The sequence below is a fragment of the Lytechinus pictus genome, chromosome 3 (assembly GCF_037042905.1).
Source record: "Lytechinus pictus isolate F3 Inbred chromosome 3, Lp3.0, whole genome shotgun sequence".
Lineage (NCBI taxonomy): Eukaryota > Metazoa > Echinodermata > Echinoidea > Temnopleuroida > Toxopneustidae > Lytechinus > Lytechinus pictus.
In genome coordinates, this window is record NC_087247.1 from 43,778,753 (window position 1) to 43,792,951 (window position 14,199).

General features: G+C 32.5%; 1 protein-coding gene across 1 annotated transcript in view; it reads left to right on the top strand.

Moving 5' to 3' along the window:
* The window catches only part of LOC129257174 (uncharacterized), a 74,266-nt gene that overhangs the window by 39,377 nt on the left and 20,690 nt on the right, over positions 1-14,199 (top strand). The window contains exons 22-43 of the mRNA XM_054895443.2: positions 661-738; positions 1,212-1,280; positions 1,729-1,773; positions 2,097-2,150; positions 2,642-2,695; positions 3,446-3,499; positions 3,788-3,841; positions 4,500-4,598; positions 5,091-5,144; positions 5,741-5,785; positions 6,407-6,460; positions 6,980-7,078; positions 7,436-7,480; positions 8,078-8,176; positions 8,569-8,622; positions 9,822-9,875; positions 10,285-10,338; positions 10,712-10,765; positions 11,143-11,196; positions 12,582-12,626; positions 13,432-13,485; positions 13,924-13,968. Of these exons, the coding sequence (XP_054751418.2) occupies positions 661-738; positions 1,212-1,280; positions 1,729-1,773; positions 2,097-2,150; positions 2,642-2,695; positions 3,446-3,499; positions 3,788-3,841; positions 4,500-4,598; positions 5,091-5,144; positions 5,741-5,785; positions 6,407-6,460; positions 6,980-7,078; positions 7,436-7,480; positions 8,078-8,176; positions 8,569-8,622; positions 9,822-9,875; positions 10,285-10,338; positions 10,712-10,765; positions 11,143-11,196; positions 12,582-12,626; positions 13,432-13,485; positions 13,924-13,968 (1,317 nt within the window). The remainder of the gene's footprint in view (positions 1-660; positions 739-1,211; positions 1,281-1,728; positions 1,774-2,096; positions 2,151-2,641; positions 2,696-3,445; positions 3,500-3,787; positions 3,842-4,499; positions 4,599-5,090; positions 5,145-5,740; positions 5,786-6,406; positions 6,461-6,979; positions 7,079-7,435; positions 7,481-8,077; positions 8,177-8,568; positions 8,623-9,821; positions 9,876-10,284; positions 10,339-10,711; positions 10,766-11,142; positions 11,197-12,581; positions 12,627-13,431; positions 13,486-13,923; positions 13,969-14,199) is intronic.

A 14,199-nucleotide genomic window follows, 5' to 3' on the forward strand; every position in this document is an offset into this window, starting at 1 on the left:
AAAGGTACATTTTTAAAAATCTGAAACCCCCTTCAACAATTTGTTTGACTGTGCCACTGACTGAGTTCTTACTTTTAAGTCCTGCGCATCTTTTGAGACAAAATTTGTGATGCCCGGTTACGCGGCTCCGAAATATTACAACTGTGAGTGCATGTCGACCAAAAATTGATTGAAAACGTACAAAGTCAATGCAAATTGTGTTTCCAACCAAAAATCATAAATGTATGATTATTTTTTAGTTTTGCTGGTCTGAATTGATTTATTTTATGCTTTTTTATGCTGATCTTAAAGAGTCCCTGACAAAGTTCATCGATAAAACAATGAAAAACAAAAGGTAAAAAAAACCAAAGAAATATATAAGAAATTGCAAAAAACAATATAATGCATAAGATATCGCATTTTTTTTCATATACATTGGCTAAGAACACAGACTTTTTGAATAAATAACTTTACAGTCTTGTAGATTATGTCCCAGACAACCTGCGTGCCAATATTTGGCGCGATCGCGCAGTTGATGGCTGAGATCTCAAGGGGGGGGGGGGGGGTCCCCCCCCCTTTGCCATATGATTACCAAAATACCCTGGCCTCGAAAGGATTAAATAAGTTGTTTCTGTAGATCGGTCAATGCTAAATATTTTTATCATATCATACTTATTATAGGGAGAAGATGGACGTGATGGAAACTCTGGAAATCGTGGAGTTCCTGGACCACCTGGACCCCCTGGGCCACCTGGTGAGGTATGTATCTTCAGAACCTATTTGTATTACAGTACACACAACATCTTCCTCTCACTCTGCTTCTTCCCATTATTGCATTTCACTCCTGAAATTGGATGTATCACTCTGTTAACTCGAGTGAATATTAACTTTTCAGCAAGTGTTTTTCCATTGAAAATGGCATTCTAGGCCCATCGTAGATGATTTGATTAATTTTTAGTGGCATCCCTGCACATGTAGATAAGTAAATCTTAGTCAATCAAAGATCTTATTTTGGTTTAAATATCCAACAATATGATATGATGATAAATTTTTTAATTGTGCTCTGTATACAGTAAACACTAGTCCATTTTTTCAAGGTAACAAATAATTGTTGTTATAGTCATCTCTTTTTATTTCTTGATTCTGTGATACTATATTGAGTGTTCAGGAATGAAGTTCACTTGAATTTATGTTTTTCAAGTTACTACATCAAATTTGTTTCTCCTGATCAGGTTGCTGCTGCTGCCACATTCCAGTCAAAGGGACCTGCTTACACAGCACCTGTCTACAATACTGCTCCAGTGAGTATGAACAAATGAACACATTTTCTTGTGGTTTCTAGATAACATCTATGCCAAGAAAAAAAATGCTCCTGTTTGTTATTGCATTGTTGTAATTTCTTGTGATCAAAATTGATTTAACTCAAGGTGTCACCATGGACTGGTATCAAAATTTGGCTAATCTTGTACTTGTATAATGTTCTTATCTTAAACATTATTTCTGCCCATTATAATGAATGTTTAATTGACTTGAGTAATACTGTGATATGCAAATTTTGAATGGTGTGAACACTCTTTTTTATATAAAACCACTCCTGAAGTATGATAAGGACTAAAAATGCTAGGATGTATTGTAGTTAAGCTTCTTGTTATCCCATTACAAAATTTACAACATAAAATGTTTTAAGGGTCCTTGTTAAAGAATGATAAAACAATATAGTGATAAGAGACTATTTTCTTTCATCTTCAGGGACGCCCTGGATCCCCTGGTTACAGTGGACACCGTGGTGCACGAGTAAGTAGATTTTGATTTACTTCCACATTCCTTATCTTAATCATACAGTATATGTTATTAATATTGAATGAATTTTTATTTCATTTGTTTTTCTGGTATGGATATGTTCTCATGCTAAATTGAAGAACAAAAGGCATCGTTTTCAGTTTCAGAATGGGAATATTCTTCATATTAATTTTACTTATGATAATTCAGAGTACAATTTTGTTTCAAATATGAGGCAAAAACCCAATACTGTAAAGTTATTTATTTACGCTTATATCTTTTTTTCATTTTCCCTAAAATTTATTGACAGAGATTTTAAATGATATTAATTCTTTCAGGGACCACAAGGACTGATGGGACCAATGGGACCTCCAGGACCCTCTGGACCTATGGTAAGTATTCCAAAACCCTATATCTTTCACCAAAATCATTGATGCTATATTTCTTTAACCAAATAGATGAAGCATCCATCCTCTGCCTCCACCATATTGGCAGATTTTATGAATTTGCACATATTGACCTGCAAGTCTTCAGTTGTACACGTAGTTGTACAAGTGTTATTATGAAAAAAAAATGATGGGAATGGCAGTAATAATTTTGGTTGTGATGATAATGACATTGAAGAGGAGTAAGAGAGAGAAAGTATCCACGTTAGAATGCTTTATACAATATGTGCATCACAATATACTGCTTTTTACAAGTGATTGTAATGATTTGAATAACAACATTATCTTAACTTAAGAAATCAACTTTTTGCTTTGGATTTTTAAATGACTGATTACCAAAATTGAAGAATCACTCTTAAAAATGACAGAGCCCTATGGAGGAACTTCCGGAATTGTTCTATTAGATTATTTGTATTCCCTGTTTTTTCTTCATATAGGGAATGGCTGGACCCCGTGGAGCTCGTGGTGAAGATGGAGAAGATGGCAAAGATGTAAGTTTATTTCCTTTTTTTTTGAGGGGGGGGGGTAGTGGCTGCAAAATATGTTGGGGGCTGCAAAAGTTATTTTTGATCTATGGGGATCTTTCTTTGGGAATAGCTAAATGACACCCAAGTCTCATCTAAAAAAGATTTGCAATGAATGATATCATAATAACCACAATATCAACCGGAGGTTCATCTCTGTTAATGAAAAGATTCATGGTTGATAAAATTTGAGGATGAGATAATAATTCATTTGTGATCAATGTCAATCCAAGATTGACTTTCAAAGTTACAGATTAATCTCAAGTGTGTAATGATAAAAAATAAGAATTCATTTTTGATCAATATCAAGCTCAGATTGAATTTTAATATTTAGATATTCAACTCAAAGGGCAATGAAGAGAAAGGAGCCCAGTTCAAATTGATCTGAAATCAGAAAGATTGTAATCAGTTAAAAGATATTTCTAAAATGGGGCTGTGGTTTCGTGAGGCAAGTGGTTTTTCCAACTGGAAAAAAAAAACTGTTTGTGATTGAATTAATTGATAGAAAATATTGTTTTTATCTATATACCTTGGTGTTTGTCATGGTCAAATCTCGTTCTCTTGAGGAATGAAGAACGAATGTGGCAATAACATTGGTTGGATTGAAAAGTTTGAAGGGGCAGAACTTGTCATCACTCTTCTAATTTACTAACTCTTTGTTACTTTCTTATCTTTACACTTGAATGATCATTTGATATTGATTTCATTCTTTCCTAGGGTCAAAATGGAAGACCAGGAGAAATTGGACTTCAAGGAACTAGTGGCCGACCCGTAAGAATTTGTGCTCTTTAAATTCAGTCTCTAGCGGTTAACACCAACTCTACATGAATACAAGTATAAATCATATTGACATTTGCTTTGTAAATACACATTTTTTATTGAAGAGGTTCAGTGAAAAATTTGCATATATATATATATATATTTACATATACATATTACACTGTTTGTGATTTAACAACCTGTGTGCAAGAGAAAGTAGAGCTGTTACCACCTTGAATGTAAACAAATGGTTTTTATTCTAGTTTAAAAAAATATATGTATATATATTTTCGTTAACAGGGTTTATCTGGAATGCCAGGAATGGCAGGTGCACAAGGACACAAAGGATGGGGTGTAAGTATTCTGCTAAGGATAAATCTTGCAAGTTCTTCATGTATAACTCCTTATTCTTATTGATTTTATTCTTAATACTTTTATTTTCCTCATGCCGATCTATCATACATTCCTTAATTCATAATGGAATGTGTTAAAACTTCACTAGACATTTTTGTTCACTTTGATTTTTTTAACTTTCGTAACCATAACTGTATATCTAACACCCTTTCAAAAGTCTGTGCAGAATCTGTGATAATGATATTCCACAGTAGCTTTCCCCTTGCTCTCCATTGTTTTGCTGGAACTAGATTTTGATTCCCACTGAAAGACTTTGCTCTTACTTTGGTTAAAGTGTTTGAGGCACCTGTTCACATGATAGTGAATGTATTAATTGCACCCATTATAAATATGTATGTTTGGCTACCACTGGCAAGCTATAAACTTGCCAAGGAATACACCTCTGCATTGGTAGTAGTAAGTTATTTTGTCATTGAATGAATTAATAACTAATGAGGTTGCAATTTAATCAGAAATACCAATGAAGAAACTATTCTTGTTATGATATCTAAATCCTTTTAAAGAGAGTGAAGGTAGTAGCAATATTTATATATTCCTCATGATTCTCGTGTGAATCTTTGTTTTTTCACCATATTTCCCTCCTTTTTTTTTTGCTTAGGGTCGCCATGGAGCTCCTGGAGCAGCTGGAGAGAGGGGAGAAGCTGGTGAAAGTGGAAGCATGGGTGCCCCAGGAATGGTTGGAGCTGTAGGAAACCCTGTAAGTATCCTCAAGTAAATTATTTGGAACCCATGGATAACATCCTTGCCTGCTTAATTGATTTTGAGAGGAAAATATTGAAAATTGTATTAACTTGCATTTTGATCTTTAAAAAAAGGAATCTCTTTGAAGCGCTGACATTTGTGAATTTAGGAGAGAAATTGTTGACACACTATTCTTCAGTTTTGCCACATTAAAGGGGAGGAGATAGATAAGTAGTATTATTTTGAATATATTTTGTAATTTAATTACAGTTGGTATCATTTATCAAATATATATTCTATCATAAAACTGTGCTTAGCTTCATTTTGAGTGATACAATGGGTTATATTGGAAATAATCTTTCTGATCTCTTGAAAGAAGCTAAGGAAAGGCTTTCTTAGATTAAAAATAAATCAGTCTCCACGTTCACTGCTTCATAGATAAATTGTGATCCTATATAACACTTATGAATTTGAATTGAATTGCATATTTTCTTTATGTATTTATAAGGGATCTCGTGGACCAAGTGGATCTCGTGGTGCTTCTGGACCTAAAGGACCTTCTGTAAGTTTTTTCTCTCTCAGATACAGTCTACTTATTCAAATGAAGGAAATTTAGTATTCTATGTTACATTCAGTCATTATGACACTATTTTACATCGCCTCTTTGCCTGAAGGTTGAAGCAGTGTTAATCACTTTAATATTGAAATTCCTTCTTCAAGTTTAATAATCTGAATAAAACAAGTCTGGTGGTGATGCAAATTTAAATATGTTTTATAGACTTAACAGCTCACTGAAACCTAAAAAAGCAATTGCAGTCAATCAAGCGCTCTTTTGCCTGAATAATTTGTCAAAATCCATTATTTTTTTATATATGATTATATTCAGATGGATGTGGGTATCATATTCAGATGGAAATGTGAAGGTTTTTGATTGAATGTTATAATGATCAAACTATCTATGACTGAATAGTGTTATTTGTAGAATAGTCTTGTCGCTCCTTTGAAAATCACTGCATCCTATGGTGGAATAGCCCACCTAGCTATTCCAGGGACATTTTCTAATCTTATGAAGCATTTGATGACACTTTTACTTCAATATATATGATTTCATTGTAATGTTGTATATAATGATTTTTGTATTTTGTTTTTGTTTTGTAGGGAGATTCAGGAGCCAGGGGATCTAATGGAGAACAAGGACCAACTGTGAGTGTTTGTGAATGAATTTACTTGTAAATCTTAATAAAACTATTTTAGATCTGGAAATGAAGAATACTTTTCCTGGACCTCTACATAGAACACCAAGGGGAAATAAATGAGAAAACTGAAATACATGAAAATATGTTTACTGTCCTGGTTCAATAATGGCTTAGCTAAGCATGAAAAAAAAAAACGTTACAAGCAAGTTGATGCTGGTGTTTGTCTAAATGATTGCTGAATTTGATCTACTTTGGTTTATTTCAAAATATTACAATGTCAACTTCTTATAGCCAAATGATTTGGTAATGATGGTGCAAATGATGTACACTATGTCCTTTGCCAGATTTTAGCATTGTACATACATATCCCAAAATTATTTTTGCAATCTTGCTGAATCATAGACTTTTCCAGCAACCTCAAAAGCATCCAGGTTGTGATATATAAATTAAATGCAGCATATTTTTTTTTTTCAATTCTGGTGGCCTTTTGGTTGCTTTCCTCTTGTGATTGTCATGATACCTGAATGCTTAAATTGTGTATGTAATGTGTGATATTTAATTCATAATGATTAATTAGTGTGTAGCTTGTAATAATTAATATTGAATTTATTCATTTTTCTTCTGTTAGGGAAACATGGGACCTATTGGACCTGCTGGACTACCTGGATTAATTGGAGCAACGGTAAGGAACTAAATATTTCTTTACACACATTTGTGATATTACAAAATGTTAAATACTACATATCTAATGCATGTTTTGTAAATGATATTTATGTACAATGTACACGTACATTAAACATATAACAAAGCTAACCTAGAAACAAGGAAAGGGTAGTAAATGAAAGTACAATTAGGAAAATTGTAAACCAATGACAACTACAATGGAATGATCTATTATACAGTCTATTTCCAGGAAAAAATATTGAAAAAAACAACAGTCTAGTGCAATGTAAGTCCTGGAACTTGTACCTGGGTTGGTTCATTCATTCCCTTGAATGCATCGAGTGATGGAAATAACAGCTTGATTTAAAGCTTGGGTAATGATGATTATGTACTTCAGAATACACTATATTCTCGATGGATGTGCTTTAATAAAATACTTTTTTGTATCTACTACCATATGTTATTATCACAAGTGATTATTGTTATTGTACAATGTTTATAATTTCTAGAACAAATCTCATGATTTCTATTTATCCAGGGAGATACCGGTCTGACAGGAGGCCAAGGATCAACTGGACCAGTAGGTCTTGTAGGAGAATCTGGTGCTCGTGGCAAACCTGGTACCGCTGGAGCCCCTGTAAGTCACTCCCCCTGGAGTTCAAAATGTGCATTTTTCAGCAAACCTGATTTCATTCAATGCTGGAATGATAATGATAGTGAAATTTATAGCAAGATAAGGATGATAATTTTGAAAGTGCTTAGATACATACTGAAATGTTAAAAAAACCTGACAAATCATTAGTGTTTGATTTTGATTGTTGTGTATGGTACATGTAAATCTGTTGAATTCAAGCAATGAATCTCATGTCAGAATCCAGTTCCTTTATAGTAGCTTATCCCATGTAGATATATCTTGATTAGCTATTATTTATTATTTGAATCTGGAATGCATTTGTTGTTATTCATTATTTCATATTTGCTCACTTGTTGACAGGGTGTTCCCGGAAGTAGTGGAGACAGTGGAGCCATTGGTGATATGGTAAGTCATGCATTTCACTCTTCCTATTGTATGATAGTGAACAATATATACATAGCTCTGGAAGAAAAATTACACATTGGGAAGAATTCTTCAATAGGCATATGAAAAACATGATTATGTATCATACTACGTTGCTCACTACAAAATATCATGCATATGGTACATGTATATGCAAATTCTGTCTCTTACTATTTTAATTGATTATGGATTGATGAAGAGCACTGTTTAAAAAGATTTTATTTTTCCAGTATTTTTGCCAATGCACATGGATATGATACCCGTGGCATACCGTTTTCACTGTATCTTTAGAAAAAGTGCTTCATAAATGTCAAAAGATACATGTACACTGTATGGTCAAATATGCAAATCTTGCATTGTTGAAGTTATTCACTAGTTCTGCTTTTATGCTTTTTATTCTTTTATGTAGTTTATTTTTTTCTAAAATAATGAAAACAAAATCAGAAGTCCCAGTATATTTGACTTAATTACGTAAAGTTTGCTCTTCCCCTAAGTCATAGCAACCCCAATTAAAATGCAAAGGAAAATGTTGCTGTAAATGTGTTTATTTGTTTACTCTTTGTATTGTAACCATTTCAGGGAATACAAGGAGAGGTTGGAGCACCTGGCAGGAATGGAGCTCCTGGACTTCAGGGATCTATTGGACCTGTTGGTATCAGTGGTGAAAGGGGAGATGCTGTAAGTATCAATCTATTTACCTATTGTTTGCTGAATTAAGTGAAACAGGATCAACATAATTATTAGATATGTGGGAAACAGAGCATATAGGAGTCAAGAAGTTGATGGGTGATTTCCTATTTTGTTGTGGTCCATGTTTGTTTTGGGACTTAATACCAAGAATCGGCCATGTGCTTGGTTGGTACAGCATCTAAGCTAAAAAAAAAAAGAATGAATACTCGTGATTTTCAATATATTCTGATACATTTCTGGAAGCATTGTAAGAAAATTGTAAGACTAAATTATTTTGTGATAGATAGCATTTTATGAATGCCTATTATTATTTTTACCATCATAAATGATAACTAAATCAATTACCTGACATTGTTTATGATATTGTTCTTTTCTGACAGGGTCTTCCAGGATACGTTGGATTGACTGGAAGCCGTGGACCTGCAGGACCAAGTGTAAGTGAATTAATCTATTAAAATTGTGTAATGCTCTTCTTGCTCCATTTAGACAAATATCACTACTGTATTCTCATTTAGGGGTAGAATGTTAGACACTCAATTTGTCTCTGGGGCTAATATTGCTTAAGGCTAATTAAGACACTGCTTTGAAGGACTGCACAACCTGTTTTAAAATCCAGATGGAAAAGAAGTGTATGAATGAATCCACTTACTTTCTCTTTCTGGATTATAACATTATTGGTATTTGATTAAGGAGCATATACGATTAAAATTGTATTTTTATATAGATTGTTTCTTTCTTTATTTGTTAGTTTAAAGGTTAAGTTCACCCCAGGAAAATGCTGACTTGAATAAATAGAGAAAAAACAAACTAGCATAGTGCTGAAAATTTCATCAAAATCGGATGTAAAATATGAAAGTTATGACATTTTAAAGTTTCGCTTATTTTTCACAAAACAGTGATACGCACAACTAGGTGAGTTAGTCGATGATGTCCATCGCTCACTATTTCTATTGTTTTTTATTGTTTGATGATTATACAATATTTCATTTTTTTTTAATAGATTTGACAATAAGGACCAACTTGACTGAACCATATGGTATTAAACAATGCTAATTCCACATGTTCAGGGAGGAATTAATTGTTGTATCACTTGACAATGAGGAGAAAATTAGAATATTTCATATTTCATATAATAAAATACAAAAGAAATAGTGAGTGGATGATGTCATAGTCTCCTCATTTGCATACCAGCCAGGATGTGCATATAACTGTTTTGTGAAATTAAGTGAAACTTTAAAATGTCATAACTTTTTTATTTTACATTCAATTTTGATGAAATTTTCAGTGTTAAGCTTGTTAGATTTTTCTCTTTTTATCAAAATCAACTTTTTGTTTGGGTGGACTTGTCCTTTAAAGTTTTTCCCATTTTGTTTTCTGTACTGTACACATATTTTGTTTTAGATAACAAGATAATGATCTTCATTATGATCTATAATTTGATTATTTTTTGACATTTTTGGTCAAATATATTTTGGATAGAAATAACTGAAGTGCTTGGTATTCATGCACAGGCTGAAATAAAATGATTATTGTTTATTTCTATTGTTTTATTGGCATTCACACATATCAATGATAATTGTAACTTTTCTGAGCTTTCTACAATTAAACAATTTTATTGCAATTTTTTTTTCAGGGAGCCCGTGGAATCGGTGGAGAACAAGGACCAACTGGCCCAAGTGGATCAGAGGTAAGTCATCCTTTATGATATTAAAGTTTGATCAAAAAGGAAAGAACAAACAGATGTAAAAGAAAAAAAATGAATCTCAAATGTTTTTCTTCAATTGTACAATACTGGCCACAATTTGTAACGTTTTGATCTGGATGTAACTTTTTGATTTTTTGTTAAAATATCCTTTGTTGAATGTAAAAAGCTGTTCAAAAGAAGTGAAATAGATTTGTTTGTTACTGCTGATAATCTGTTTCATGTTAGAAAATCAATGTTGATTAGCATTCTGAAATTTTTGCTCTTCTTTACTCTGTGTTTAGAAAAGCAAATGAATGAGTAAAGGGGAAAAAGGAGATTGAGAAAAGAAAATGAAGGGTATTCTTAATTATGTTTATATACACTGTATCTTATTTTCATATGTCATTTACAGGGAGAAACTGGATCAGCCGGACCTTCTGGACCACGTGGACCAATGGGAGAACTGGTACGTTCCTCTTCATTCCCAATACATATTGTCACAATAATGTGATTAATGAAATGCATTGTGAAGGAATGTCTTGAATGACTTTCAAATACTACACTATGGACACCACATCATTTTTATACGAAGGAAGTTAAAAAATGTATTTACATTTTCAATTGCATTCACTTTTCTTGACTTTTAATGATGAAACTTGAGATCAATTAAGGTTATTAAATTGCATTTTGCACCCACGATGCTCAATGTCAGTCAACACTAAATTATGCTCTATCATCAGTCATCCAGTTATCAGTCAGTTAAGTCAATTCATAGTGTCCAGTGCTATTCAATGAGTGTACATCTATATTTAATTCTATTATTCATTGTTGGATTTTAGGGACCTAATGGCGGACCTGGACTTCTTGGAGCTCCTGGAAACCCAGGATTCATGGTGAGAAAGATAACTTTTCTTATTCATTCACTTTGAAATGTTTTAATGATGATGGTTTACTTTGTCAAGACATTATGAGTTCATAATACAATATATACATTTTGAATAGAGAATAGTTTCATGAGTGTATGTAGACCATTTAACATTGGATTGAATTTGATTTAATTCATGTCATGGATGAACACTCAGGTTCCTGCATGAATATATTACAGGAAATTAAAATCAAGTAGCTAAAGATAATTTAAATGGTTCATGGAATATTATTGGTTTATTTGTTTTAGACAGTTACTATTACATGGACATCCTCTAGATATGAAATATGATAAGATAAGAACAATGAAATAAAAATTCATATATTTATTTTTATTAATTTACAGGGCGATATGGGAGAGTCTGGTGAACAAGGAAGCTCTGGTGAGCCTGGATCGAGGGTGAGTCCAAGAATATACATTCAACTAAGTATTTTATATATTACTGATTATAATATATTGCTTTACTTTCTAATGTTTGACACTGCGATTTGTGCTCTCTATTCCTTTAATTACATCATCATTGTAAGTTTTGTGAAAAAAATAACCTATGAAAGTTAATATAAATATATCACCTGTTCTTTATTGATGTTACAAGTTGCAACTGTATCATCATGAAGTTTGTAATAATGGGCTGAAAAGTATATTCTTTGTAATATACTGTGAAATGTATACTGAAAAAAATATGTTTCAGGTATTAAGAAGAACTGTATATGTGGTGGACATGTTCTGTTCAAAGTCGTATTAGTGTCAATTTAATATTTCAAATTGAAAGAATGAGTGAATGTATTGAATTTGTTTTTAAAGTAACCAAATACTTCATTATCTCTGCCATCCCCTCATGTGATAAACAAATAGCAATTCAAAATTATTTCATGGATATTCTCTGAAAGCTGTGTAGTGTATTTTATTGATCACTATATACCTCTGTTCTACAGTGCGTATCAAAAAAAAGTTCACACTTTGAAAAAGCCCTGGGAATTAAAAATATATACAACATGTGGGTAATTATTTCACATATAATCTTGGGTTTGGGTCTCATTTATCCAATGAAAGTAAAAGTTTTGACAGAATGTTACACTTGAGTGAGAACTCTCCATTTTTGCGCAGAAATGCTCATTTTCACGCTGTGTCAAGGGGAAAGGGCAAAATCAAACTTACCCTGTGGAACATTTCTCATACATTTCCCTTGCACTTTTAGTCAATTGAAATAAAACGGATATATTTAAGCATTTTGTAACAATTTTGCCACCCAAATTGAAATTTCAACACTTAGTAGGCGCAACCTTTACCCTTTTTGTGCCAGCTGGATCTGAAGACATAACTGAATCTGAAAAAAATTTTATATCAGACATCTCCAACATTTTTCACTAAGTGTTTATCATTTAAAGTGGGTTTACATTTCATTTTTCATTTAATACTTGTTTCTCCACACTTTTCCTGAGCTTGACAATGAATAACATAATGAAAATCAAGCCTAAGCCATTTCATGTAAATCACAGCTCAATGTGAAGCAAATATCGTCACGATGGCCTCGGTGTGTGGGGGAGTGGGGTGGGGCGCAATGCACTCTTCGAAGTGTTTTGGGCAAGGAAACAAGTTAAAATGGGTATAAGATATCTTCAAATAAATTTTACTAGATAATTCCATACGTTTTGATATGCACTGTAGATGTTTCATTTCATATATAGTGTGTCATTGAATAGCCAACTAGATAAATCAGCACCTCATAAATGCTATATATTAATATAATTATTATTCATTTTGTGTGTTTTCTTTATTTTTAGGGTACAAATGGTGAGCCTGGTACCCCTGGACAGACTGGACCCAATGTGAGTAGAAATCATAATTTCTTTTCAGTGTATATAATTATTTAGTGATTATTTTAAAGTATAAGATCCTAATTAAATGAATAGTCAAGATCATTCACATTACCAACATTTATTTGCTTTGCGTGAAATTTTCTTTATGCCCTTGTAATTAATGTACTTATGCCATTGTAATTACATGTTTGTTTATTATACTTCAATTGTTAAAATTGTTTTTCTATGGATTTTGTTAATTGTTCTGTTGGAAATGAAAAAAAATGAATCTGAAACTGAATGACTTGTCACAAGTGAAATCTAAACAAAGACTTTTAGAGGAGTATGATTTATAAAATAACAAGGATCCACTCGTTACATCTCAAATTAATAATACACACCGTAAATGTCTAAACTTCCTTAGAGGTTGCTTTGGTGCCTTGTAACATTGAATAGATAATCGTTTATTAGTCTGTGGTGAACTGTGCACCAAAGTTGAAATCAATCATAAATATTAAGCATAACTCTTCATGTTACTAGTTTTTCCCCTAGGCGGGTTATAATTTTCCTTTAGGTACTTAGTGTGGACAACTTAATTATTCTCTCTCATATATTAGTTATTTTTTTTTTTTTTTGGGGGGGGGGGAGGTGGGTAGAATTCGTTATTTAAGTGAAAACATTGAACCATTCAGATTGCATCATTGAGATGATTATATATATTTCATATCAACCCTTGGTAATGTTTCTTGAAGAAAACTGACAGGTCATCTAGGTTGCATGTTCATCTGTGCTATTGAGAAACTATTTTGAAAATAATGTCTTTTCTTTTTGATAGGGTGCTCCTGGTGATGATGGACTTGCTGGTAATGATGGAAAGACTGGCCCCACTGTAAGTACAATTATTCATTATAAGATAAACCAGATCCATACATCAACGCTATTGCAAGGGAAAGAATATCATGTGCCATTGACAATTTGATAATGATAAAACTCATATATTACTCACAATTCCTTTCATGTCTGACATAAAAAAAAATTGAAACCTTTTCATCAAACATTGATGTTTTAATGTATTTCTCTGAGAAAGAAGGGTAATATTGACTATTGTGTATAATGTTACACAAAATTTTCAGATTATTACTGGAGATATTCTTCAAAGGCTAATTAAGTTCGTTTTAGAAGAATTGTGCTGATTCATATGCACTCATCTTTTGCCATTGTAGCTATATCAGTAGCACTAGCATTGTTACTCTCAAGTTACACTATGTCCTGTATTATTATCGTAAACTGTGCTTTAATTTTTTTATCATTGTAATTACTTTTACAGGGTAGCCCAGGAAGGGATGGACCTGCTGGAGCCTCTGGCGACAGGGTAAATTATATTTTGATTATTCTATAGATTTACATTGGCATCTTTCAAATGTTTTTTTCTTCAAAATTATACAGTCTTCTTAATACTTATAGATCTATCTTTGTTTCTTTTGTAGAGAAAACTTGTAATATGTTTGTGTATATAAATTTGTCGGTAAACAAATTATTTGGATAATTAGATAATCCATGTACAGTCAATAGCAGTGATCAAGCCTGCCAATCTTCAACACTT